The sequence below is a fragment of the Staurois parvus genome, unplaced genomic scaffold (genome assembly GCF_062004578.1).
Source record: "Staurois parvus isolate SC_StPar_1 unplaced genomic scaffold, SC_StPar_1.0 ptg000018l, whole genome shotgun sequence".
NCBI classification, from domain to species: domain Eukaryota; kingdom Metazoa; phylum Chordata; class Amphibia; order Anura; family Ranidae; genus Staurois; species Staurois parvus.
In genome coordinates, this window is record NW_028317814.1 from 22,859,473 (window position 1) to 22,885,842 (window position 26,370).

The 26,370-nt window shown below is 43.5% G+C and overlaps 1 protein-coding gene across 4 annotated transcripts in view; it reads right to left on the reverse strand.

Moving 5' to 3' along the window:
- Positions 1 to 26,370, reverse strand: part of LOC149473188 (ankyrin repeat and fibronectin type-III domain-containing protein 1-like) — a 455,911-nt gene that overhangs the window by 80,062 nt on the left and 349,479 nt on the right. For all 4 annotated transcript variants that reach the window (XM_089683050.1, XM_089683059.1, XM_089683065.1 and 1 more), the window contains 5 exons: positions 22,627 to 22,828; positions 21,377 to 21,584; positions 15,625 to 15,819; positions 13,853 to 13,966; positions 12,181 to 12,278 (listed from right to left, as the gene is read on the reverse strand). In XM_089683050.1, coding sequence (XP_089539176.1) covers positions 12,181 to 12,278; positions 13,853 to 13,966; positions 15,625 to 15,819; positions 21,377 to 21,584; positions 22,627 to 22,828 — 817 coding nt within the window. The remainder of the gene's footprint in view (positions 1 to 12,180; positions 12,279 to 13,852; positions 13,967 to 15,624; positions 15,820 to 21,376; positions 21,585 to 22,626; positions 22,829 to 26,370) is intronic.

A 26,370-nucleotide genomic window follows, 5' to 3' on the forward strand; every position in this document is an offset into this window, starting at 1 on the left:
CATTAGGAAAGTCCTACCCAGGGGCGGACTGACAACTCATGGGGCCCCCAGGCAATAGGGGATCATGGGGCCCCTGTGTCCTTGCCCAAACTCAAAAAAGCCTATGAAAAAGGTACCAGGGGCATCTCATGGGGCCCCCTACTGACCCCGGGCTCTTGGGCAGTGTCCCAGTTTCCAAATGGTCAGTCCGCCCCTGGTCCTACCGATAACTGGCAAGTGTATTTACATGGTGAACAGTTGTGATTGGACACAGCTGATCATGTGGTAAAAGGCAGCTGTGATTGGCCATTTACCATGTCATGTGATCAGCTGTGTCCAAAGGACACAGCGATCACAGACAGCGCTGGGTGTGCGCCACTGGGGGCACGTTCCGGGAGGACATCATATCAGTTCCACTAGTTATAGCCAGCAACACTGATCATTGTATTCTGACAGTGGGCAAGGCTCCCCACAATAGCACAGCAGGAGGATTCCTCATTCCACATCAAATACGTGGATGGGGGAATTGGCTCATTTTTTTTTTTTTTTATTCAAACCAGAGGTTGAATGGAAAAAATGTATTATATATAGCTTGACCCTTCATCAACCCTAAACACTAGTTTGTTTCTTAACATTTGCTCACCCCCTTCCCCCAAAGTTAGAACTTTCCTATCTCCTAATGTAATCCATTAACACTTAACCTTCCCTCAACAATCAACCTTTAAGGCTGGCAATACATGAATCAAAATATGTCCGGTTCAGCAGGGACCGGACGAATTTCGAACGATGGCTGGCCACGGTGGTTGAACAGAAGTCAATCTAATGATAGATGTCTGTTTAACCACCCTGTTGGATAAAAGCCACTCGATCAGCACAGCAGACAATAGGCTGCAGTTCTGATCTGTGTATTCTGGCAGCAGGGGAGTCTCCCTACTGTCAAAATACAATGGAGCAGCAGGGAGGATTCCTCCATCCACATCAAATGTGTGGGATTGGGAATCGTTTAAATTTTTCATTCAACCCGCTGGTTGAATAAAAAAAAACTGACCAATGTATAGCCAGCCTTAGAGCTCATTCACACAAGCGTTTTACATTCCCATGGTTGAGTTATGTTTTTACCACCCCCATCACTCCATCTTTAGTTGTGGAGGCAGCAGACAAGGGTGTAATTATGTCACCGTGTTGCTTTGCAGGAGGAATTATACCCCCTTGTTGCTTTTGGCAGGCATAGCACCTACCAAGTAAGACCCTTTCAAGTAAATGGTGCCACTCTGCACAATGGCTAAGTGGTTAGCACTTCTGCCTAGCAGCACTAGGGTCGTCAGTTTGAATCCCAGCCATGGCACTACCTGCATGGAGTTTTCATGTTCTCCCTGTGCCTGCGTGGGTTTCCTTTGGGTACTCTGGTTTCCTCCCACATTCCAAAGACATGATGGTAGGTTAAATGGCTCCTGTCTAAATTGGCCCTAGTATGAGTATGTATGAATGTAAGTTAGGGACCTTAGATTGTAGGCTCCTTGAGGGTTAGGGACTGATGTGAATGTGCAATATAGATGTAAAGTGCTGCGTAAATTGATGGTGCTATATAAGTACCTGTAATTAATAACCCTATTCTGCATATCTACCCCATCCAAATGCCTCTGAAATGATAGAATGCACTTCTGTGCTAGACTCATACAGCATGGATATCCTGCATCAGGATAAATAAATCCATGCTACTAATGATGACAATATATCCTAAAAAGCTTTTGTCTTTAGAATAAAAAGTTTGGCACATTTAATGAATTTGATGTTTTTTGGGGCTCATCAAAATGATATAAAAAGACTTTCAATTGCATGTTCAACAGACCAAAAAGGAGCAAATACGAGAAAACTATTGTTAGGGTTTACAAATACCCTTTAAGCAGCCTGAAAGTAAATGAATATAAAATTCTGCCAAGAAAGCACAAAAGAAAGAAAAGAAGCTCTCAGGAAGGGACATTCATTACAAAAACACTTGTTTGTGTTGCTCCTTTTTACCCGCTTAGCTTTGAGCCGCTTGTCAGCAGATTGCAGCAATATATAAAAGGCACATAAAGTGATTCAGCTTATGATGGATGTTCACAGGAAAAAAAAAAGATTAAATATATATGTGCATGAATCAGGTCTCACCAGGCATTTGTTATTCAGAATGAGCAATCGGTTTTGGCATTAGAGGAAGAATAATGTATGAAAATAGCTAAGTATGAATTACATGCATAAAAAGTGTGGCCCATCTTACGATGGAAAGCAGCCGTAGTCTTTTTTTTATGCCCCTCCTAGTCAAATCACCAGAAGTCAGTTAAAGATGTCTCTAGCAGCACACCTCCTGAATAATTAATATTATTTTTGTCTCTACAAAACGTGCAGAAGCTAATGAAATCAAAAAACGGGACAGGCCATCTATACTGCTTTCCAGTAGATTTATCCAGTCTATTCTTACCCATTTCAATACCGGGCAATTTTACACCTTCCTGCCCAGGCCAGTTTTCACGTTTCAGCGCTCTCACACTTTGAATGACAATTGCGCGGTCATACAACATTGTACCCAAACTAAAATTTTATCGTTTTCTTCACACAAGTAGAGATTTCTTTTGGTGGTATTTAATCACTGCTGGGGTTTTTATTTTTTGCTAAATTAACAAAAAAAAAGACCAAAAATTTTGAAAAAATTCTTTGTTTCTGTTATGATAGTTTACAAATAAATAATTGTTCTTCATAAATTTAGGCCGAGATGTATTCTGCTTCATGTCTTTGGTGAAAATAACCCAAATTAGGATGTATTATTTAGTTTGTAGGAAAGTTATAGAGTTCACAAACTATGGTATAGATCTGAATATTGATCAATCCTGAAGTACTGACAGCCAATCTAATTTCTTGAGGTCCAAGAAAGACAGAATAGTACAGATATCCCCAAATGACCCCTTTTTGCAGAGTAGACAGTCATAAGAGGAATGGCGAGTTTTTGAAGTTGTATTTTTTTTGTCATAATTTTTCGGAAAATTAAAAAATTAAAAAAATTATTTTCACTATTTTTTTTTTACATACTGTCACCAGTGCAGTACAGCGTCATCATATAACTGGCATGGCGGTGATCAGGGACACTGACTGGTGACAGTATGAAAAAAATATATATATATATTTTTTTTTATTATTTTAAATTTTTTATTACATTTTTTTAAATTTTTTTTAAGATTTTTTTTTCATATTTTACTATGACTAAAGTAGTACAATGTTACCATAGTAACATTGTACTACTTTGGGGAAGTGATCAGTATTTTTTTTTTTTTACGCAATTTACCTGAATGACATCGATTCATTCAGGTTTTTTTTTTTTTTGTGCTTAGCTGTGATTTGGCCACAGCTAATCACATGACATGTGACCTGCTGTGACCATTCACAGCTAGGCAGTAGTATACAATGGATGGCATGAATGAAGCCATCCATTGTATACAACTGTCATGTGACCTGCTGTGATTGGTCACAGCAGGTCACATGGTACAGGCAACGGGGGCCGGTACTCAGATCTGTCATTGGCCGTGTCCGAGGTACATGGCCGGTGACAGATCGCGCCGCTGCGCGGCTCTGCAACCGCGCGAACTGCGCATGTGCGTTAGGACGCCAAATGGCGTATACCCCAGAAAGCTGCAGCATTTTTGTGGCCGCCAAATGGATATAGGCCAGGCGGCAAATGGTTAAAGCAGAACTTCACTCTCTCAATCAGCATTTACTATTTTTAATCCTTATGCTGCTAGTTGTAGTAAATAGATAAGAAAGTATATCATATTTACTTGTTTAAACTATTTTTTTTTTATGTTTCTTCAGTCAATTCCTGATTTCCTGCTTAGGCAAATGATGCCATAGATCCCAGGCATCTTCTGGATGGGAGAAGGAGTTTTCTCAACTAAGTACACCCTCCTGTCTGTATGCCTGAGCTACAGGCAAATGGATTCCAGGAAGTAAATGTTACATGAATCATGTGCCCTAAGATGGCCATGGTCAGAAATGCTAGGGGAGTATATTACAAAGTGATTTTTCAGCAAAATAAAGCATAGAGACATGGATGGTTAGGGGAGTGTGCTTTGAATATTGAAAATGAATGAAATAGCATTTGCTTTGTGGTGCTCAAATGTAGTGTAGTTCCACTTTAAAGATGAACTCCAGGCAAATTTAAAAGAGATGAGGAATCATTAGACCAGGTAAAGTTTGCCCAAATTCAGTATTCCAGTTGTGGTGGTCCATGGTGTGTGCCCATTGGGTCATCACTGTCCCGTACCCAGCCCAGCTGATTCAGCATAGTATGCATTCAGAGATGTTCCTCTGCATAGAGGTTCCTGTTGAAACTGATCTTTAAGGCATGACCCAAATTTACCCCACTGCCACCCTTTCCCAAACTCATCTCTAGGTATAAACAAAATGTATCCCCCTACCACCCTTTCCTAAACTTATCTCTAGGCATGACCAAAATTTATCCCCCTACCACCCTTTCCCAAACTCATCTCTAGGCATGACCAAAATGTACCTGCAAACCACCCTTTTCCATTTAGTCTCCACACATGTTCCCCAGGCCCAAGGTTCTGCAAAGGGAATCCAACCCTTCTTTACATTAAAGATTGTCAAGCTGGATCCTGTATTTCCAAAGTTTTACTATTTTAGGAAAGGCATAACACAGTTCAGCCTCAGAGAACATCTTCCAGATAGTATATAAACATATACTACATATAGAGTCAATATTGTGAAGTCTACTCTTTATCCTCAGATCTCCATACCCTGAAGGTACACGTGAAGCGAACAGGGCCCACCAAGGAAAAAACTATCAAGGCAACTCACTACTAGATCTTGAGGAACTTCAATCATCTTTCTTCCCACCAGCAACCTCTACATCTCCTGCCTCCCCTTTTCTATCTTCTCCTAGGTAAAGGAGCCCAGCCCACACAAAATAGAACAGGCCAGGGTCACCCTAAAAGGGAACCTAACCCCTGCTAACATCTGATTTCCACAGTTCAGCAGTGGAGAACTGAAACAGGGCTGACAACTCTGCTTGGGGTTTCAGTGCAGCAGATCCATGGCTGTCACCCCAGAAGGCAGCAGCTCACTGGATTTCAGGCAGTATCAGCAGGTACTTTTTGTACTTCCCCTCTTTTTAAAGGGATAAAGGATGGGGAAATGTGCTAGTATTGCAGAGATGCATTACAGAAATGCTAACAAATACACCCTAACTTGAATCAGTCCGGCTATTATACTCCGACATCTCTTATTAACAAGGGGTTTCCCTATAGAACTGTCACACACTCAATGTTCTTTTTTTCTTTTGCACTATTCTCTGTAAGAGCCCTGGTCCTTAACCTGTAGTGCAAGGGCCACATGTACTCCTTTGGTTCTTATTGTATGACCCTTGGATCCATCAAATTGTAGAGGGTAGGGGAACACTGATTTGGATCGGAGTAATAGCATTGATAGCAACAGTGATCTCTACTAGTCTCATGTAACATGTCCCCAGTCTCACACTGTCCTCTACAACATATCACCAATTTCCAACCAAACCTTTAGCATGTCCATAGTCTCCGATTCTCATTGCCTCTAGTTACTACAGTGGTTCTCAACCTTTTTTTGAGACCTAGGCCCGGTCTCAATACCTTTCATGTCCCAACAATAATAAAAACAAATCTTCTACTTTCTACGCAATAAAAGTATGGGAGTGCAAAGCATGTATTGAAATGCTTTGGGCACTGTGGGACACTGTCAGAGGCCCTTAATAAGGCTGGAGGCTCTGCATCACACTAGGGGGCATTCTTGGAGGCTGCGTGGCACTGTGGAGGCTGGGGGCTCTTAGGGAGGATTGGGGGCACTATGGGAGGTTAAGGGATCTGCAGCTGGCTGGAGGCACAGGAGAAGGAAGGCTGTGGCCCTGCAGTGGGCCATGGTCCAGTGGCCAAGAACAACTGCTCTAGTATGTCTGCAGTGTCAGTAGCATTACATGTACTGAGCATTAAAGCACTTAAAGAGCTGCACAAACTGTTGGTGCTATATCAATCCTGTATAATAATTATGTGTGGCCCTTTGGTGAAGTCAAGGGCTGCAGCTGAGGTCCCCTGCACTTCTTAATTTGACAATTGCTTTAAAGGCTCTGTATGAAAATCTTAGGGGGTCAGCAGTTTCTGACATGTTGCAACCACAAGTCAACAATTATGCCACAGTCAGTGTCACTTACATCACTTAAATACAGTTACATCATTTGCTGCTATTTCAGATAAAATGTAGATGTGTCCTAACAAATGCAGACATCACATTTAATAATCAAATGTTGGAAAACAACATCTATTACAAGGAATTCCCCTTTAACCAAAGGCAGGCCACACCTTCTACCCTGTGGAGTCGGAAAAAAATGTGTGTTTGTACTGTATTGCACTGAATGCTCACATAAACACAAAAGAATGTTTTTATATGCAAAAAATGGTTGACCAAAATCACTAAGTACTCCAAATGGTAATAAAGTGATATTTATTCTCCATGATATTGTTTTCCCCGTCATCCTGTCTTTTGCAATCCTGGCAAGAAAAAAAACTTTTGCTGTGTTCCCAAACTGTCAACTCTTATACAATAGAAGTTGGGAGACAGCTTTTGGATTGTATATTGACATTTAGTAAAATTTCCCTTTTTAATAACGTGGTGAGACATTTCATTGTTCAACTTTTTCTTTTTGATAATTATTTATAGATGTGCAAATTCCCTATTTATACTCATTTCACCCATGGACTCCGCTTGCCTGTGAAACTCACATAGCTCAGTCTATAAGATGTGGAATGGTTCTGGGGTAAAAATGATATCACATTATGGCTGGAAGTTTGGGGCAGCTCTGGAAGAGGGTGATGATGACAATACGAAGACAGCTGTCATGCAGTTCTCAGAGAGATAAAACAACTCCGCTCTCTACCCCCAAACAGCCTGTGACCTTGTTAGCTGCAGGGGTTGAGCCCTGGAGATGGAAAAGGTGACTGAGTGGAGTCCCAGCTCCTGTTCTCCAATTAGCTATGGAGTTGGTGAGAGGGTTTTGATCTGTGTAGGTGGCGTATGGCCAAGTTCTGATTTATTACAAGGGTTGGGATGCTGGGTGTGTGGGGGGGAAGGGGTGCCAGTAAAGCGGTAAATGTGAAAAGGGCTCCAAATCAAGAAAGTCATGGTGGGAGATTGCCCCTTTAAACTATTACTGTGGATGACTCACTGAATTAAAGAGAAGAGTTTCTGAAATTACACTGATGTTGCGCTGTCTCTAAATGAGCTGGGCTGCTTGAGATGTCATTGAGAGCCTTGTAATTGTTTCCCATGCCAGGGAACATATCAAAGACTTGTAAATCAGCATTCACCTGCTGCATCGTCTACAGCCCATCTGCTACGCCACTGTCTGCACTTCAGAATGACTGCACAGGCAGACAGGACGGCTCTGGTAAGAATATGCCGTTGTCTGTTACAGTCAGCATAATGATTATGACCTAGGGGAAGCCCCAGAGCCCCCTAACTACATAATCTATAAAAAAGAGTTCTTTCCTGACCAACTTTACCCATTGTTTCACACATGGCTGTGTGAGAAAGAGGTAGCAGTGTGTCTTGAGGTTTCACCTCTGTTGGTAGGTTATTCTAAAAAAAATAATTGGCTTCATCAAAGTGGCAGAGAAAAGCGTTTTCTCAGCTTGTGTTGGCCCACAGCAACCAATTAGATTCTTGATTTTGCTCTTTTAAAGGGAAGAGGGAGATCTGATTGGTTGCTCTGATGCAGCTTTGGCTGCCTGAGACAATTCTTCTCTCTGAGCCTGTTCACACCAAGCAAGTATGGACTTCACTGGGTGGCCTTGGCCAGCGCAATCCCAACATAAGTCAAGGCAAAAAGCCTTGTTTCTTATTATGCCAGTTGATGGCAGGTAGTACTTTTTTCAGTTAATTTATTTATTTCAGGTACTTATATAGCGCCGTCAATTTACGCAGTGCTTTACATATATATTGTACATTCACATCAGTCAAGGGGCGTACAATCTAAGGCCCCGCACTCACATTCATACACATAATAGGGACAATTTAGGCAGGATCCAATTAACCTACCAGCATGTCTTAGGAGTGTGAGAGGAAACCCACGCAAGCACAGGGAGAACAGTTAAGTGTGCTGAGACACAACCCACCACATTGCACCATGTTGTGGCCAATAGAACTTACAGTATTACTAAACTCAGGACCCTGCAGTCACTATATCTGGTCTCCCACAGTACACAGAACATAGAAATAAAATTATTTTAGTAAACATAAACTGCTAAATATCTTTTCTCATCAGCAGTTAGAGCAGCCTTGTAACTTCTGTCAGTGTCCAGCAGAGCACTGGTTACAACTTGTAGGAGGAGTTTTCATTCTCCCCTGATTGTCCTATGAGGCTGCATGACCTCTGACTCTTTCTGAACAGCACTAATTGGCCCTGTGCTGATCACATGCACTCTCCCAAGAAAAAACTAGCAATATAGCAATATACACCAAACTGAGCACGTGCAGCTTGCCCACAAGGCTCTGTGCTGTCAGCAAACGGATTAGGGACAGTAGAAGTAGGGGAGGATCAGAGAAGAGAGGATCAAACATCTTTTTTTTTTTTTTTTACACAATGCAGAGGATTAACCCCTTAGGTTCCACAGTGAGTATAATAAGCATGCTTTACTGCATATACAGACTGATTTTACTGTTGTGGGTTTAGTAACACTCTGATGAAACTTTGGCACATTTCAATAAAGTTTGTAAAAAAAAAGAAAAGTGCAATGTACTGTTTACAGTGCATTGTCACCAGTACCCTAACACCACACACAGTGTCAGCTCTCTGTCTAGAAATAAAGGTCCTTTGCTCTCTGATGTAGTACAGAGCTATGAGCCAAGTTCACACAACTGGACTGGAGTGAAGAGGGATTGTGTGACCCCTGAAACGCACTGGCTGCCCTTTGCCTTGCTTGTTGTAACCAGTAGAACAGAAAAGAATTTGGATTTTTCATTTGACACTCTCATTGACCTATTACACTGGGGTGAATAAATGACTGGGGTCCAGTATCTCTGCTCAAAGTTTAGAAATGGCATCATTGGAAAAGCTGCCAACTCAACCCTTTAATTATTGAAGTGTAGGAATTAGGCTCCTTGGCTAAATGTAGGTAAAGCACTGAGGAAACCTAATTAAAGCCCAACTGCAGCCCAAATCTTTTTTTTCTTTTTAGTTTTTGGACAGACCAAGATATGGATAGAATGTCTACCAACTTTTTCTGCTGTCTGTGACCTCATTGGATGGGTTTCCCCTCATTTCCAGGACAGAGAGGAAGTTCTTCTTGGTCTTGGTCTTAGAAGCTTGGTCAGGTTATTATTAATGTTTATGTATTCCTATCACAGTTCTTGCCTTGCTGTCACTGGGCTATCATATTGATAAGAAGTTAGGTGAAATCTATAAGGTAGGAGATGACAATAAAAAACGGAGTTTTTAAAGCAGGCCATAATTATGTGATTTTCTTTCCTTCCACCAGAGATGAAAAGAAAGAAAATTGCTTGATTTCCCCCATCAACACAACACAGGAGAATCACTCCTGCAGCTTTATTGCTATAGCCTCCAGCAGTAATCACATTTAAAAAATCTGACAGGTTGGTTGTCCCCAATTTGATTGATGGATCAACTTGGGTACAACCAGCCTGCCCATAGATGGATTGATTCTCGGTAGGTCCTTACTGAACCAGCCAAGATTCAATCCATCTATGGCCAGCTTAACTCTTGCCAACTCAACAAAAAAACTTCAATAAAATGTTCATTTTCAAATGATTGTGTCCAAGAGAACAAAGGAAAAGAAATGCTACTTTGTGGTACAGAAAGTGCTGCTCCCGTGGTGGCTTTTTGCCTTACCAAAAAGTGAGGGAAAATCCAAAATTTTTGAGTTGTCATCAAAGCAAACATTAAGGGTAGATAATCCTCTACAAAAGGGCTTTGTGTAAGATTCATTGACAGCCACAACAATTTTAATCAACCACAAATTGTTACAGTGAATGATTGATGTGAGGAGACTTCAGCTTACAGATCTGGATTTCGGCTGTGAAAGGAACACGCTCATAGCAAGAGGGCCTGTAGATCCATCACACCTACCACAAGGCCAAAAGCATGTGACCCCCCTACAAATTATGGTTACTGTATATCCAGTGAAGGGTACACATAGTGCAGACAATTTTACGCTTCCAACATGGTTACTACAGTTTGTTGAAGTCATTTTCTCTTCCAGCGTGACTGTGCTCCTGTCTACAAACCTACTTCATAAAGACATGGTTTGAAGAGTTTGGTGTGGAGGAACTCAAGTGTCCTGCACAGAGCTTTGGTCTTTTCATTCAACATCGCTACCTGACCTCACAAATGCTGTTTTGCCTGAATGGGCACACATTTCCATGGGCACACATTTCCCTAGATACACTCCAAAATCTTGTGGAAAGCCTTACCGTAAGAGTGGACGGGGTAAAAGCCACAAAGGAAGAGGGTTAATGCCATATTAATGCATATGGATTTGAAATGGGTTGTCCATGCTCAAGCTCTTTTAGGATTGATGGTATATAAATGTTTGGCCATATACCATAGATCTTTAACTGGGTAACACTGAATTTAGATTATAGGTCTACTTTAAGCTCAATTATGGCTGTAACAAAGACATGGAAAAAGAATTACATCACTTTTAGTAAAAAATGACAGCTAACTTGGTTTTGCGGCTAATTTACTAAAAGAGTAACTTGCATCCTTGTCCTTGTTCACTTCAAACATCCTATAACATTTAGGGCAAAATCCAGTTTTTATAACATCTCTTCTGAACCTGAGAGGGCACTTGAAGTTAAAGTGTTACTAAACCCACAAGTGTAATTACAAACAATAGTGCCGCGCTCCTAAATCTATTATAACATGTAATAAAACAATTATCTTTCAAAAAGTATACATTAGTGATAAAGTCCTTTGTGTTAGCGTGAAACAAATTATATCCAAATAATAAGTGACCATTGCAATAAATAAAAAAAAAAAAAATTGATCAGTCCAAACGTGACAAATTCAAAAATGAACAAATCTTCATTCCAAGTGACTTCTTACAAAAAGTTACTAAACCCACAAGTGTAAAATCAGTCTGTAAATGCAGTAAAGCATGCTTGTTATACTCACTGTGGAACCTAAGGGGTTAATACTGTACATTGTGTAAAAAGGATGTTTGATCCTGTCTTCTCTGATCCTCCCCTTCATTCATTGTCCCCTAAATATCTCCTGATAGAACAGAGGTTTGGAGTCACTCTGCACATGCTCAGTTTGGTGTGTATTACTAGAGAGTGTTTTTTTGCTTGGGAGAGTGCATGTGATCGGCACTGTCCAGACAGAGGGTGAGGGATCCTCCATCCCCCTACAGGAGAATGAAAACTCCTCTAACAAGCTTTAACCAGTGCTCAGCTGGACACTGAAAGAAGTCACAAGACTGCTATATACTGCTGATGAGAAAAGGTATTTAGCAGTTTATATTTTCTAAAATAATTGCATTTCCATGTTCTGTGTACTGTGGGAGACCAGATATAGTGAATGCAGGGTCCGGGGAGACCAGATATAGTGAATGCAGGGTCTGGGGAGACCAGATATAGTGAATGAAGGGTCCGGGGAGACCAGATACAGTGAATGCAGGGTCTGGGGAGACCAGATATAGTGAATGCAGGGTCCGGGGAGACCAGATATAGTGGATGCGGGGTCCAGGGAGACCAGATATAGCGAATGCAGGGTCCGGGGAGACCAGATATAGTGAATGCAGGGTCCAGGGAGACCAGATATAGCGAATGCAGGGTCCGGGGAGACCAGATATAGTGAATGCAGGGTCCGGGGAGACCAGATATAGTGGATGCGGGGTCCAGGGAGACCAGATATAGCGAATGCAGGGTCCGGGGAGACCAGATATAGTGAATGCAGGGTCCAGGGAGACCAGATATAGCGAATGCAGGGTCCGGGGAGACCAGATATAGTGAATGCAGGGTCTGGGGAGACCAGATATAGTGAATGCAGGGTCCTAGGAGACCAGATATAGTGAATGAAGTAACAAAGATCAGGGTAAGACTAGTCCCATAGTCAGTTAGCTCCTTTGCATCTACCATCATACTGTAAATAAGCAATGGGTTACTTACTGAAACAAGACCTCTGATGTTAAACTGCAAGTTTCTCAGCTTCTCGATAACCACCTCTCCCACATTTGGAGAGAATGAAGATGATAAGCTCCATTCCACTGCAAAGAAACATATAGTGCATTACATAATACAAAATCTATAAAAGGAAATGGGACCAAGGATACATTTCTAATGGGTCTTTTCCTTCATTAATCCGGAGGCCATTCTGGACAAAAGAGACATGTATAGACTCCACAGTGTGCAATTATTTCTATATTACATATTTACAGCTGTGCCAAATTAGTAACTAACTGTTATCAATAAAATCTGACAAAAGCAATAGCAAAGAGTAGAAGTTAAATTTACTATACAGCTGTAAACCTGCATTATGAGAAAAGATTAGGACAGGTATATGTTATGAAAATAATGAATTCAGGAAGACCCTTAGCATTTGTTTTAATCACAAACATTAATGGCCCGCTTACATCCTTGCATTGCGGGAATGTTACAATCGTTGCTGCATTGCAGTACCGTTCACTCTGAATGGCACCCCAACTCACGAAGGCAATGCACGTGCTGCTGCGTGTCCTAATGACAGCAATGCACCATAGTGCACTGCAGGGGCAGACTGATCATTCGGGCACTCGGGCATTGCCTGAGGGCCTAGAGTCAGTAGGGGGCACCATCAGATGCCCCTAGTACCTTTTTTTGGGTGTGGTTTGAGTGTGGGTGAGTGTAACGGAACCGGACCCCGACGGCACTAGGGTATTTCCGTTAGACTCCTGCTTCCCTGTCTGAACACAAATCCACGGACACCACTCTTGAAATAAACCAGGAAAAAGACTGCTTTATTTTAACACAGATACAAGATATATACATTCAAGGGAACAATTCTCCCCTCCCTGCATAAGGACACAAGGTGGGGCAAACCAAATCTAGCAACAAGAAACACATCAGCAGACACCCCCCACCAAGCCAATACACAAACATATACATCCCATAATAGTTTGCTCCCAAGCAAGACACACAATAGAACAATGGGATACCACCACATGGCATTAAACAATGAACAACCCCCACCTATACATGTCTACACAATAACAGGACATTTCACCCTGCACCCCTAACAGGCACAGGGTGACTTACACATAAGAGGGATATGGGGAGCTGAGACAGGGGTCTCCCCACCCCTCCAAAGTGAGCTGCATTCCATGGGCCCCCCACCCAAAGTAACTCCCGTCACAGTGAGCACACAGGAGCCCCATAATCTCCTATTGCCCAGGGACTCCATGAGTTGTCAGTCCGCCCCTGGTGCACTGCATTAGAAATTTTCTAACATGTCTGATGTTTGGGATCTTTTTGTGCTTTGGCAGCCCATTGATTTCAAACTATGGTGTGTTGCCCTGCAATTAATTTTAATTGACACTCCATCAGACACAGCAAGGGACCTGCATTTCAGCATACTACTATGGAAAGATGTGAACCATCTATTGTGCTGTGATGGAAAACAGAAAGCTGAAGATGCATTAAAAGGCCTGCCTTACCACTACCTTATCGCACTGAACATTAATGCTGGGAACAGCACACATTAATATGCGTGCAACAGACTGCAAATGTGTGAATCTAGCCTAATACTCTTACAGAAATGAAAGCTTGGGAGAACATAAGCACTTTTACTGCATGGAACAGCTACCTTTGTATTTTGTGACAACAGCAGAGTTGACACTCAATGGCTCCTGGAATGTCACTTGCAGCGTGGTACTGCTGGTTACCGCTAGTCGAACATTGGTGGGAGGATCCGGAACCCCTGCAGGATGGAGCAGAACAAATTGCCAGTGTGAGTAGAAAAGCTCAGTTATATTGCATCACAGACCAAGATTTCTTATACTATAGACAGTTATGATCCAATCTAAAGAGAAAACTTTCTTAAATGGTTGCTCTGTACAAAACTGATATTTCAGTTACAGGTGGAACCTGATGAGCTAAGTCAACCACTGTTTCTTTTTTTTAGCTTTAGGGGACTTCAGTCATGAGATCGTTCTTTTATAGTTCCTGGCTCCTGTATTCCTGCACATTTTGGCGTTAGGTTGTTCACACCCGTCTTTTATGTTCCTTCTTCTTCTGTTATAATCTAGATCAGGGGTGTCAAGCTCAATTTCATGGAGGGCCGAATCAGCATTATGATTGCCCTCAAAGGGCCGGTTGTATCTGTAAGACTAGATGTCCAGAGCACCCCACCTTACATCACAGAGCACCCCCCTTACCTTGTGCAGCTGCCGGGAAGAAGCTGGAGGTGGAGCTGGGAAGCAAAAAGTGCAGGGTCTGGAGGAGGACAAAAGGAGGGCTGGAGTCAGCTGCTGAAGTCTGCTGGGGAAGTGGAGAAAAGGGGGTGCTGTGGCTGCAGAGAGATGTGCAGGATCTGTAGGATGAGTTCTGTCCTTCTCTCTGCTGCCAATTGCTGAGACCAAGGGTGAGGGATTGCAGAAATGAGACTCCCTGTGGCTGCATGGAGAAGAGCAGGATCTGGCGAAGGAGATCTGTCCTCCTCTCATCTGTTGACTGCTGAGACAAGGTGGAGACCAGGGAGTGTCACAGCTGCAGGAGAGGTTTGAGGGCCACATGAAATGACCTGGAGGGCCAGATTTGGCTCTCGGGCCTTGTGTTTGACACCTGTGATCTAGATAATAAAAAATAAACCAAATATCCAGTGCGGAGAGTGGGGCCCTCTTGTAATGTCCCTGACAGATTTGCCCAGAAACTCAAGCATAGAATTCTCATCACCAGAGTCCCCAGGAGCAGGAACGGACTGACCATTTGGAAACTCGGGCACTGCCCCAGGGCCCGTGGGTCAGTAGGGGGCCCCATGAGATGCCCCTGGTACCTTTTTCATAGGCTTTTTTGAATTTGGGCATGAACACAGGGGCCCAATGATCCCATATTGCCCGGGGGCCCCATCAGTTGTCAGTCTGCCCTTGCCCAGGAGATACAAAAAAAGTGAAGTTAGAACTCCTGATCTGGTATGGGACAGTGACTCAGAAAGTAGGGACTGGATCGGCATAAAAGCATGGCACCTATTGAAGAGGAAAGGTCATCAATGGCAGCAGTTTGTCAGCATGTTTTCTATTTACCATGGTAGCAGGCAATAAAAATCAACACCGTTCCAATATTAGGGTGTCCATAGACTTTAAAGGATGTTGACTGTGCTGTCAAGATCTGACAAGTGTGGTAGCGACAATAGACTGACAGCATGCTAACAGACTTTGTAAATTGGAAAGTGATAAGCTGCTGCTATATACTCATGTAAAATAAAGACATCAAATCCAAGACTGCTAGAAGAATATGGACACTGCAGTTTTTTAGTTGCCCACTGAACTAATTAAGATTTACTGGAGCTCTGCAAGGCATGTCTGTTGCACAAGCCAATTAAAATTTGACAAGTGCCGGTGTTTAATGAACCTGACTTACGTGCATGCTCAAATCCCGCTTTCATGCGCTTGTATAGCCGATATCGCCACTCCCAAGACTTCAGCTGCTTTTCTTTTTCCGAACAATCTGCATTTGGAGCTTCGTTAACAACTTGGGCAGTGAGATCGTTTACTCTTTGTTCAGCTTCCCGCACCAGTGTGGTCAGATGGAGCGACCGGCTTTCCAAGCTCATAACTGGAAGGGTAAGATATGGCAGGTAAATGGTATAAACTGTTATGTATAAAGCTCATTCCTGGTGTGATAAAAACTAAGACTGGCCATTGATGGCTCAAATATTAGCTGATTTGTGCTGAATCTGCCAACATATGAGCCATGGTTGGCCCTGAAAGCACTGGGTGAAGTCAATTTAAAAATCAACTGAGACAGGTGGAAAATTATCGTCTGAGCAGTCATTGTACCCTATCAGACGCAGTCACTGTTGGACAACACCATTGTATTCAGGTAGTTAAAGGGGCCAAGCTGCTAAATACAATAGCTGGCTGTGGAGATTCTTCTATCCACACTGTTTACGGCTTAAGATGACAATAGAGAAGTACAGAGGAAACACAAGTCATTCCAGCAAGAGAAATGAAATCTAACCAAAAAGCATGATTGCCAGATCCTCATTAACCAGCATTGGTTCTGCTTTAATTAATGGAAAAATAATTTGTTTGACAATTATATTACAGTGGGATGTGAGAACATCTGTTTTCTGATTTTTTTAGCAGTTGCTCTGTGAAAATGAGTTTAGTTTTCCATCTACAGCTAAAGCATATAAAATTACATAAAGCATCTTAAAAAGACCCTGTCTCTGGAGGAAGGGGAAAAACTGCTGCAGGTATAAAGTGCACGAAGCTTCTAGTCGTGGACAAAGCTCAGGCTATTTCGACACTTCGTGAAGCCATTGCTAAAGCTTGCTTGCCCCTACATGCCTCCTGGGTATCCCTGCTGAATAGTGAAGCTGCCCATCAAAGTGATGGGCCGATAGGATGGTATGTAATCAGGGCTTATCAGCAAACTCTGACGCTAGCCAGAAGGGTCAAAGCTTTTCCAACCTGAGATTTGACCACCGAAAGGTTTAGGTGGGTTAATGTAAGGTTTTTTGTTTTGTTTATTTTTTGCTTAATCTCCCTAGCGGTATGATTATGTCCATATTTCTGTGCTCAAAGCGGTACATTTTTTTGCATGGAAATATGTTTTTTTTTTATTGTAGGCCTGTAATTTTTAGGAATAACTCACTGAAATCTGTCCGAACAAGAGTCTAGTAAACATCCCGGGTAGGATAAAACTTGAAACACGAAATCATAAATTATAATTTAATAAATAATCATAAAAAATAATAATATAATAATAAATTTAATTCAATAATATAATCAAACCAAAAACACTGAAATTTGAAATATAACGCCAAGTTCGCACATCACTGAGCAAAGTCGCAAAATCGTTTTCAGTGTCTGATGACGAATTTCCCCACGAATCATTATCATTCAATTCTGCAAATGGTTCTGATTTACTATCGCTGTTCTCTAGCTGGTCTAAAACCACTTTTGACCTAAACGGACGCTTTTTGGATGCCATGGACGTTTCTCAGTTTCCAGGCAGAAAGAACAGTAAAAATGCAGGCAGGGCACAGGACAAAGCACTCGGGACAAAATGTATGTGAAATGCTTTGACACAGTAATGTTTTACTATGTGATTTTAGTGAATGTCACTTTTTGTCATTTTCAAATTTCCCGCCGTTCTGTCCCCCGTATGTCCCGACGCTCGCACGGGACGGAACAAAGATGACAGATGCCGGCATCCACCGGATTACATTGCCGGGGACACTGCAGGAGGGACATCGCGGGAGCGCAAGACAAGGTAAGTGATTGAGGGATCCCGGAGCAGCGCAGCATGGTAAGCCAAAGTGTAGCTCGGGGTTACCGCTTGTGGTACTGAAACTTTACCCTGCACTGCACTTGAGAATACCTCCACGGAGGTTAATTGATTTTTATTGGGAGTATATAATAAAGCATGGGATACAGAATAAAAAGAGGAGGAATGGGGACATCTTCAGAATTCAATATAAATAGTATGGTCCGTATTTGATAGACATCACTTAATAATGCAGGAGTACATCAGTAACTAACTTTGGATCAAAAAGAATTGTATCTGTCTTGTTGTTGGACAATCAGTTCCTCCATCCTCATCACATGGCATATTTGGTTATCCATTCCCTAAGGCTTCATTCACATGGGCATACCTATCCATACACCCACACAAAGGGATATTTTTGCCCATATGGGATGCACAGATGTTCCGTGAAATCTGCGTACAAGCAGTCTTATTCATAACAATTGGGAAATAGCTGCTGCATGGACAAAGTCACTGGCCAAGGCCATGGATAAGGGGGATACCACCAGTTTTCCTGTAGGTGGCCCTGGGCCAGCAGGGGGCTCAGGCAGCTAGGTGAATCGGATGTGGGCAGGGAGGGTGATCAGCATTGTGTGGGGCTTCTTCTCCTCTCCCTCCCACTGGTTTCATCTGCTGTAGAGACAGCCGCACAGGGGATCAGTTCCTGTAATTGCCTCCTGCTGCCCAGGCCCCCTTTTCTGCCCCACCCCGCAGTGTTTCCCTCCTCTCCTTTCCACCAGCAGGTGCAAGCACACCTTCAGAATGGAGACTGGGAAAAGGTCCGGTAAATATGTCACATTTACCAGCCCCTTCCTTTCCAGAATGAATACAGTGAGTGATTGGCACCGATCATTCACTGTAGTCGTTCATAACTAAAGCTTAGTAAATTGTGTTTTTTGGGGGGGAGTGGGGCCCTGTCATGTTGGCTGTATGTGGCCCTGTGGTTACTAACAGCAGCCCTGCCGCTTGTCCTAATTTGTCAGCCATACGGGTACCTGGCCACCAAATGCAGACGGTGTATTTTCAGAGACACACACCTGCACTGCTGTCAAATTGTAACCAGCTGCTTTGTCTGTGCAGCTGCTGCATTTCAATAGACATGAATGGGATTGCCTGCATGCGGATGTATGGAACTTGAAACTACTTTTTCCCATAGTTGCTTAATTAAGGGACAGCTCCACAGCATATGTGTTAGAATACCAACCTCTTTTAAACACCACTAATTTAGATTGAGTTGGTTGGAAGGATTCAATGCTGTTTTCAATGTTTTGACAGTGCAGACCAATGTTACTGGTCTACTGCATCAGATGGGGCCTCCTCCCCCACCAGGGAGATTTTCAGAATCAATTAGCAAAATATTCAGTTCTCTTCTTTTAATGCCCATATGTACAAGGCCCTAATGCTATATCTACATGCAAAACTGGAGTTTAGCTTTAAAGTCCAACTCCAGGCAAACAAAAAAATATCCCTTGCAATGGGGTGGTGCCCACACTGCAAGAGCTAATTGCTTGTTGATGCCTAGGACCAGGGCTGCTGTTAGAAAGCACAGGGCCCCATACAGCCAACCAGATACCCCCCCCCCCCCAAAAAAAAGGTTTGTGTAAGTTATGCATGAACACAGTGAGTGATCGGCACATACCACTCATTGTGTTCATTCAGGAAAGGAAGGGGCTGGTAAATGTGACATATTTACCAGCCATTTCTCCCTCTCTCAATCCTGAAGTATTGTGTTCTTGCAGCTGCTGGTGGGTGGGAGAGGAGGAAAGTCGGCAGCAATGTGGGGGTGGGGACAAAAAGAGGGACCTGGGCAGCAGGGGGAAAAGTATGGTGCACAGGGAGGGTGATGGGTGCACCCGGGGGGGGGGGGCGCAATTACTGGAACTGATCCCCTGTATAGCTCTCTCTGCAGCAGCTGAAAGCCAGTGGGAGGGAGAGGAGCAGAAGCTAGCTTTCAGCTGCTGCAGAGAGAGCCCTAAAAGGGATCAGTTCCAGTAATTGGCCCCTGCCATGTCGATCCCCCTCCCTGCCCACCCAGGGCCCCCTGCATGGGCCCCCCTGCTGGCCTGGGACCTGTACAAGAGGATTGGTGATACCCCATTATCCAATCTAAGAGAAAAATAAAGGAAGATTTACTTACCTGATGCTTAGCTCCTCCCTGCAGCTAAACCTGTCCATGCAGCTTTTTGCTTTCCCACATTCCCCCGGTCTAGGGTCCTAGCATCATCAAGACCAGAGTAGGGTCCATAGCCCTGCACTAGACATGAGGATGCCAAGGGACAATCCACAGCTAGATCATGGGGGGAGCGCTGACTGCCAGGAGAGTGGAGGATCAGGTAAGTAAAATGGTTTCTCCTCTCCTCTATACAAAACAAGCTAAGAACCCTTGCAGTGCAGGCACAGCTCCAATGCAAGCAATAATTATTTATTGCCTCCCTCGGCAAATTGATACACTCTTACAGCTCCAACTATCACCTCTACGCCGATGACACGCAAATTTACCTCTCCACCCCTCACCTCACCCCTTCAGTCTCCGCCCATATCACCCACCTACTGAACGACATATCAGACTGGATGTCGTTCCATTTCCTCAAATTGAACCTTTCCAAAACCAAGCTCCTAATTTTCCCCCCAGCCCGCGCCCCCCCCCCCCATCCTCTCCATCACAACCAACAACACCACCATCAGTCCCACCCCGCAAGCCAAAGTCCTAGGTGTCACTCTAGACTCAAACCTGTCCTTCCAACCCCATGTCCAATCGCTAGCAAACTCATGCAGGCTCCACCTCCGCAACATCTCCAAAATAAGTACGTTCCTAACCCCAGACACTACTAAACAACTCGTTCACTCCCTTATTATCTCATGTCTGGACTACTGCAACTCCCTTCTCACCGGCCTACCCCAACACAGGCTATCCCCGCTTCAGTCTATCCTAAACTCAGCGGCCAGACTCATCCACCTTACCAACCGCTCCGCTTCTGCCACCCCCCTCTGTAATTCCCTCCACTGGCTCCCGATTGCCCAACGCATTAAATTCAAACTACTAACATTGACATACAAAGCCATTCAAAACACTGCCCCAAACTACCTCACCGACCTGATACTCAAATACCACCCAACCCGTACTCTTCGCTCCTCACAAGACCTCCTACTTTCCAGCTCCCTGGTCTCCTCCTCCCATGCCCAACTGAAGGACTTCTCCAGGACTTCCCCCATCCTCTGGAACTAACTACCCCAATCCATCAGACTGTCAGCTACCCTCCTCACCTTTAGCAGCACCCTGAAAACCCATCTCTTCAGGGAAGCCTACCCCACCCTCACCTAACAGCCGATCTCCTCCACTCCTCCTACCACTCCATCCCCCACAGCCACTTCCTCCTGTACCACCATCCCCTCCCTCCTAGACTGTAAGCTCCCAGGAGCAGGGCCCTCGAACCCCTTGTGTATTGTTTTGTTACTGTATTGTCTTATGTACTGTCCCCCACCATAATGTACAGCGCTGAGCAAACCTTTTGGCGCTATATACTGTATAATAATAATAATAATTTGCCCCGAGTTTTCATTTAAATATCTTCACTTGTAAGAAACTGAAACATTTACACATAAACCAACCTGTTATTTATGTTCTGTGGCCCTATAAAAACAGGCCTCGTAATAATGTTGCCATTGGTATAAATTATGAGGCAGTGAAGAGACAAAGTGGAGAACACTGAAGTAGTATTGTCTGCAAAGAAATAATGGGTTATAAATTAAACTATAAACTGTGTGGTTTAAACCAAAGCTACACTACTATTAGCATAACAACCCATCATAGAGAACTCTGTAGCGGTAATGGAGCATCCCTTCCGTGCACATTACTCACAGTGTGGGCTCTCCTTTGCTCCGGCCTGCAGTAATGTCTTCGCTATGGGTGCATTGTTGGTCATGATCGCTATATCTAGTGGAAGCAGACCCTCGCTATTCGGTGTGTTGAGATCCAGCTCCTCCACACTGTATTGCTTCAGTAATTCTTGTACCCGATCAAGATCTTGCATTTCCACTGCTTCAAAGAGTGCAGAATTCCCCTGAAACTACAATAAAAGGCTTATGTGAGTAAACCTGAAAAACGTGAAACACCAGATTGAAAGTTAGATACACAGTTTAAAACATACATTATATGCTTGCCATTTACCTGCTGAAATATTTTAATTCTATACAGTCATGTGATATACACATATTGTTCACATTGCACAAACAGACTGGTGACACATGTAGTTCCTGTTTTAGCAATTCATTGCCCTATGCAGGGCTTTACAAGGGATGGGCAGGAGGGACAGCCGCCCTGGGCACATTAGTTAGGGGGCCCCCACCACATGCTCTAATATATGACTAGCAACCAGATTTTGCTCTTTTAAAGTGAAGAGGGAGATCTGATTGGTTGCTCTGGTGCAGCATTGGCTGCCTGAGACAATTCTTCTCTCTGAGCCTGTTCACACCAAGCAAGTAGGGACTTCACTGGGTGGCCTTGGCCAGCGCAGTCCCAACATAAGTCAAGGCAAAAAGCCTTGTTTTTTATTCTACTCCTTATCTATCCACAGCTGGTACGAAAAACACACAGTGCATGTGAAATTACCTTCTAGCTTCGAGGAAACAGGTGATTAGCCACACACACTCAGTGCCAACCATGGGCAGCTGGAGCAAGGGGGCTGGGAATGGGTGCAGAGTGGTATATCAATTCTACATCATGTGCAATTTCACAATCTTGCCATGGGTGCTGGATCCTGTCCTGATACTGGTCTTATGATACCTATTGGCCAGTGATCAACATTTTACAAGACAGAAAGGGGAACTCTTGAACAGCAAGACTCATCCCTGCCCTCCCTATCCAAAAACCAGACAAAAAAAGTTTATGACTTGACATACAATCTCCAGTTTGCCTATTTCCTCACTGGAAAAAAATCTTCACTGTTCTGCAGACTTCACCAGTTTTATAGTGTGAAATACATTTTTGGTATGCATGTATCTATAGTTGTGTAAAAATGAATTTAAAAGCGATTGACACCCTCATTGCCCATTCATAAATCAACCTTCTTGCATCAGCATCTTATCTGCATATCATCTTATGTGACATACAAGGCATGATTTCCGCAGCCTCTCCTTTTCATTTCGTGCCGCCAAGCTGCTTTCATCGAACGATGTGTAGTTCACCCGGAACTTCCCAGACAGGTTCCTGTACAGCCTCTTGGCAGCATTGGGCGACGAGGGGCCTGGTGGCTTCTTGGTCTGTGCCAGCTGGAGGTCCTTCATCTGCTGTGTCATCTTTGGAGAGGAAGACCTGAGCAGGAGACAAAAATAAATTCAATATAATACATACCAAAGCTGTCATAGGTGGCCTTATGCAGCATTGAATATTCGGTCCTTAAGCAAAACTCCAGTTACAGAAACATAAACTGACAGCCACGTTATAGCCACGAATAGAATTTTTCCAAATCTTCGGAACGAATTCCACTTCGTCATGTTCGATTCCCTCATCTCTATTGGCCATACACTAGAGTAGATTTGTGTGCAAAAATACCCTTGATGGCTTGATGAATGTCGTTCGAAAGGACAAAGTAAAATTTCTTTGCTTTTACAATTGATTTTGGAGTGAATGGCATTTCCCAGGCAAAAACTTCAGATATTGTTTAAAATGTGCTCATTTGAGAAAAATTTCCCATCCTGCGCCTTCAAATTTTCTCGTTACAATGGTCAAAAATGAACATTGATTTGACTTTTGTCTATTGAAGTTTAGCAATGCAGGTAGGTCACCTCTTTGCCTCCAGTCCGTGATTAGATATTAGTATGATGGGTCACCTCTCTACTCACTTGGCACTATACTTCAGTCAGAATGTTCCTTGCTTGCTCATTTGTACTGCAGAACACTTGAACAATCCCTAGTCTTGGTCCTCCCTCTCTCAATGGAAGCGCTGCCATACAGGGAATTATAGAAGGCTAATATTAAGTCATAGCACAGTGGCTAAATGGTTAGCACTTCTGCCTGGCAGTACTAGGGTCATTGCTTCAAATCCCAACCACGGCACCACCTGCCTGGAGTTTGCATGTTCTCCCTGTGCCTGCGTGGGTTTCTTCCGGTTTCCTCCCACACTCCAAAGACATGCTGGTAGGTTAATTGGATCCTGTCTAAATTGTCCCTTGTATATGTATGTATGAATGTGAGTTAGGCACCTTAGACTGTATTGTCTCATGTACTGTCCCCCACTTTAATGTACAGCGCTGAGCAAACCCTTTGCCGCTATATAAACACTGTATAATAATAATAATCTAGCGTTGTATATTTATTATTTTTTACTGTAGTTTTGAGGTGTTGAGCTGTTACCTTTTTATGCTATCTGCTTTTACGTTCTTCTGCACTCGCAATCACCACCAATTTATTATACAAGACCACACTTTTAAAAATTCCGCCGACCTCCACGCTTGGTCAGTCCTGCCTGACTACATTTGGCTTTGTTTTAAAGTTAGTGTTGTGTATAAAGGCGAGGAAGAACTCCATCACAAAGGGTTTGTTTCATAGAAGAGACAGATGTATATACAGCAGACAGAATTTCTTTCTGCGTGTGGCGCGGTGCACTGACCTCATGAACACGTTTATTACACAGCTGTGTCACAACACGTCTCCTTCTACAGAGAAATGTTATTGTAACCCTGGCACCCTTAATCTGATCGTTAAGAACCCACCTTTGATTTACAGTAGCAGAAAAAGCCATTTTTTTCTAAATCATTAACTAACTAAGTGCTGGACTGCATTGTCAAGGGTCTAATGAAAGAGTCTACCTTGAGCAAGGCCCTGCGGAGTTAATGGTACCAACGAATCTTAGCAAAAACGTATCCCCATGCAAGAATTTGTTGCGGAGACTGCGCCACTTGAAATCCTTTAAATACAGAGCCGGAGAGACAGGCAAGAATGCTTCGGACTGTCTCCAGTGTAGGGAAACAAACCCATATTTGTTGGATCTGCAGCGCAATACGTTTGGCTGAATGGCCGATCTGGAGTGTTTGTGGTATCGTCGCTGTCATGTGCCGGCTACTGACAGGAATATAGCAGGCTAACACTTATAAGCCATCACCCTAAAGTGCCCCCCTGCTGCTATTCAGGACTATATAAAGCACCCAATAATGCACTTTTACATTGACCAAGCTAATTGTAGAAGCCATACCCCGTCTGCGGAACAGGTGGCAAATAATCTGGCTAATTGCTGTATATTTTAGTGCACGGTAATGCAGATTGCCTTTCTATGGATGTCCCTTTCCAGCAGAGCTCAGATAATTCTCCTTCTCAGACATTGGTTGCTGTCTTTTTCTATAGCCCCGCTATTTCCTCCACCCCTCCCTTCTCTTCCCTCGTGGCCGGTACAAGTTCATGCTAAATATGGCTACTTTCATTCTCCAGAGTGAAACTTGAACCTCGGCACCAGGCTGACTGGAATCAGCACAGGGTCGGGGTTACAAGGGCCGCACATTCCCAGTCCATACACTCCCCTAACCCAGCTTGCTGGGTCTCTCAGTGTTCACTCCACATTTTCCATCATAAAAGACATTTCCATAGCCTAGGGCGATAGCGAGCCTTCTATTCTCCACAGGACTGCATTATCCTTTCTTTCTGAAAGGGTCGGTTTAATGGATCTCCAGGTTATAGGACATACAGGAAACATAATAGAGACATTCAAGGCTAATCCATTCAGTGCACTTCTCCTGTGAATGCAGCACATTTATTATAATACATGTTACTTAACCAGTCTGCAACAATACATTGATTTGATATTATTCTCATTTGTAGCAATGATATTACCTCCTATATAACTGATTAGAACAGATGCAACATAAGGGGGTACTCTGAATCTCCTGTATGGGTTGGAGTAGTATTCCTAAACCATGGCGCTGTCTGAATTTTTGCATGATGCTACGAGCATCAGACCCATCTTGCTCTGGATCAGCGTCATGAGTTGCCATGATGGTGGCGGGCCAGCTGCCAGCACCATAACAACCAATGACATTCTAAGGCCAGGGCATACAATGTATTTTTTTGCTCTGGTGGTGGTGAGCAGATCACCCACACCATGGCTACGCACAGGGGCGGACTGACCATTTGGAAACTCAGGCACTGCCCGAGGGTCCAGAGTCAGTAGGGGGCCCCATGAGATGCCCCTGGTACCTATTTCATAGGCTTTTTTGAGTTTTGTGTTGAGTTGTCCCATGAGTTGTCAGTCCGCCACTGGCTACACATGACTCCGATCCAGGGCAGGTGGCATACAGGAGAAGACAGAAGTCCACTCTCATGAACAGAGGAGCCTCTAAAATATAGGGGAGGGCTCTGATGTGAAAGGGGCCTCTGACCTGAAGGAAAGACTCTGATGTGATGGGGGGAACTATAACATAATGGGAAACTTCTGATGTGATGGTGGGAACTTTGTTGTAAAGGGGGGCTCTGATGTGAAGGGGGGAACCTTCATAGTGAGACCTTTGATGTGATGGAAGAATGTCTGATGTGCAGGGGATCTTCTGAGGCGAACTTAATGTCATCAGGGTGGTTGTGTGCATTATCCCAGGCTCAGCTTTCCAACTGATAAGTAACATTTATATTTCACACTGGGGTGCCTCAAGATTTTGCATACTTTTAATGTAAAGAAAATTTAGCATGACAGAAATATGTGGGTTGCCAGTGCCTTCAATAAAAGCTGGTTGCTTAACTGTCAGGAATCTAGAAAAAGTTGCCATAAGAAAAGCCAGAACTCCTTATCTGAATACTTGCCAAGTCAGTGAGATCAATCGTTTAATCAACTTTTGTTGGTGGGGCTGGCTGTCCAAATATAATAGCCACAA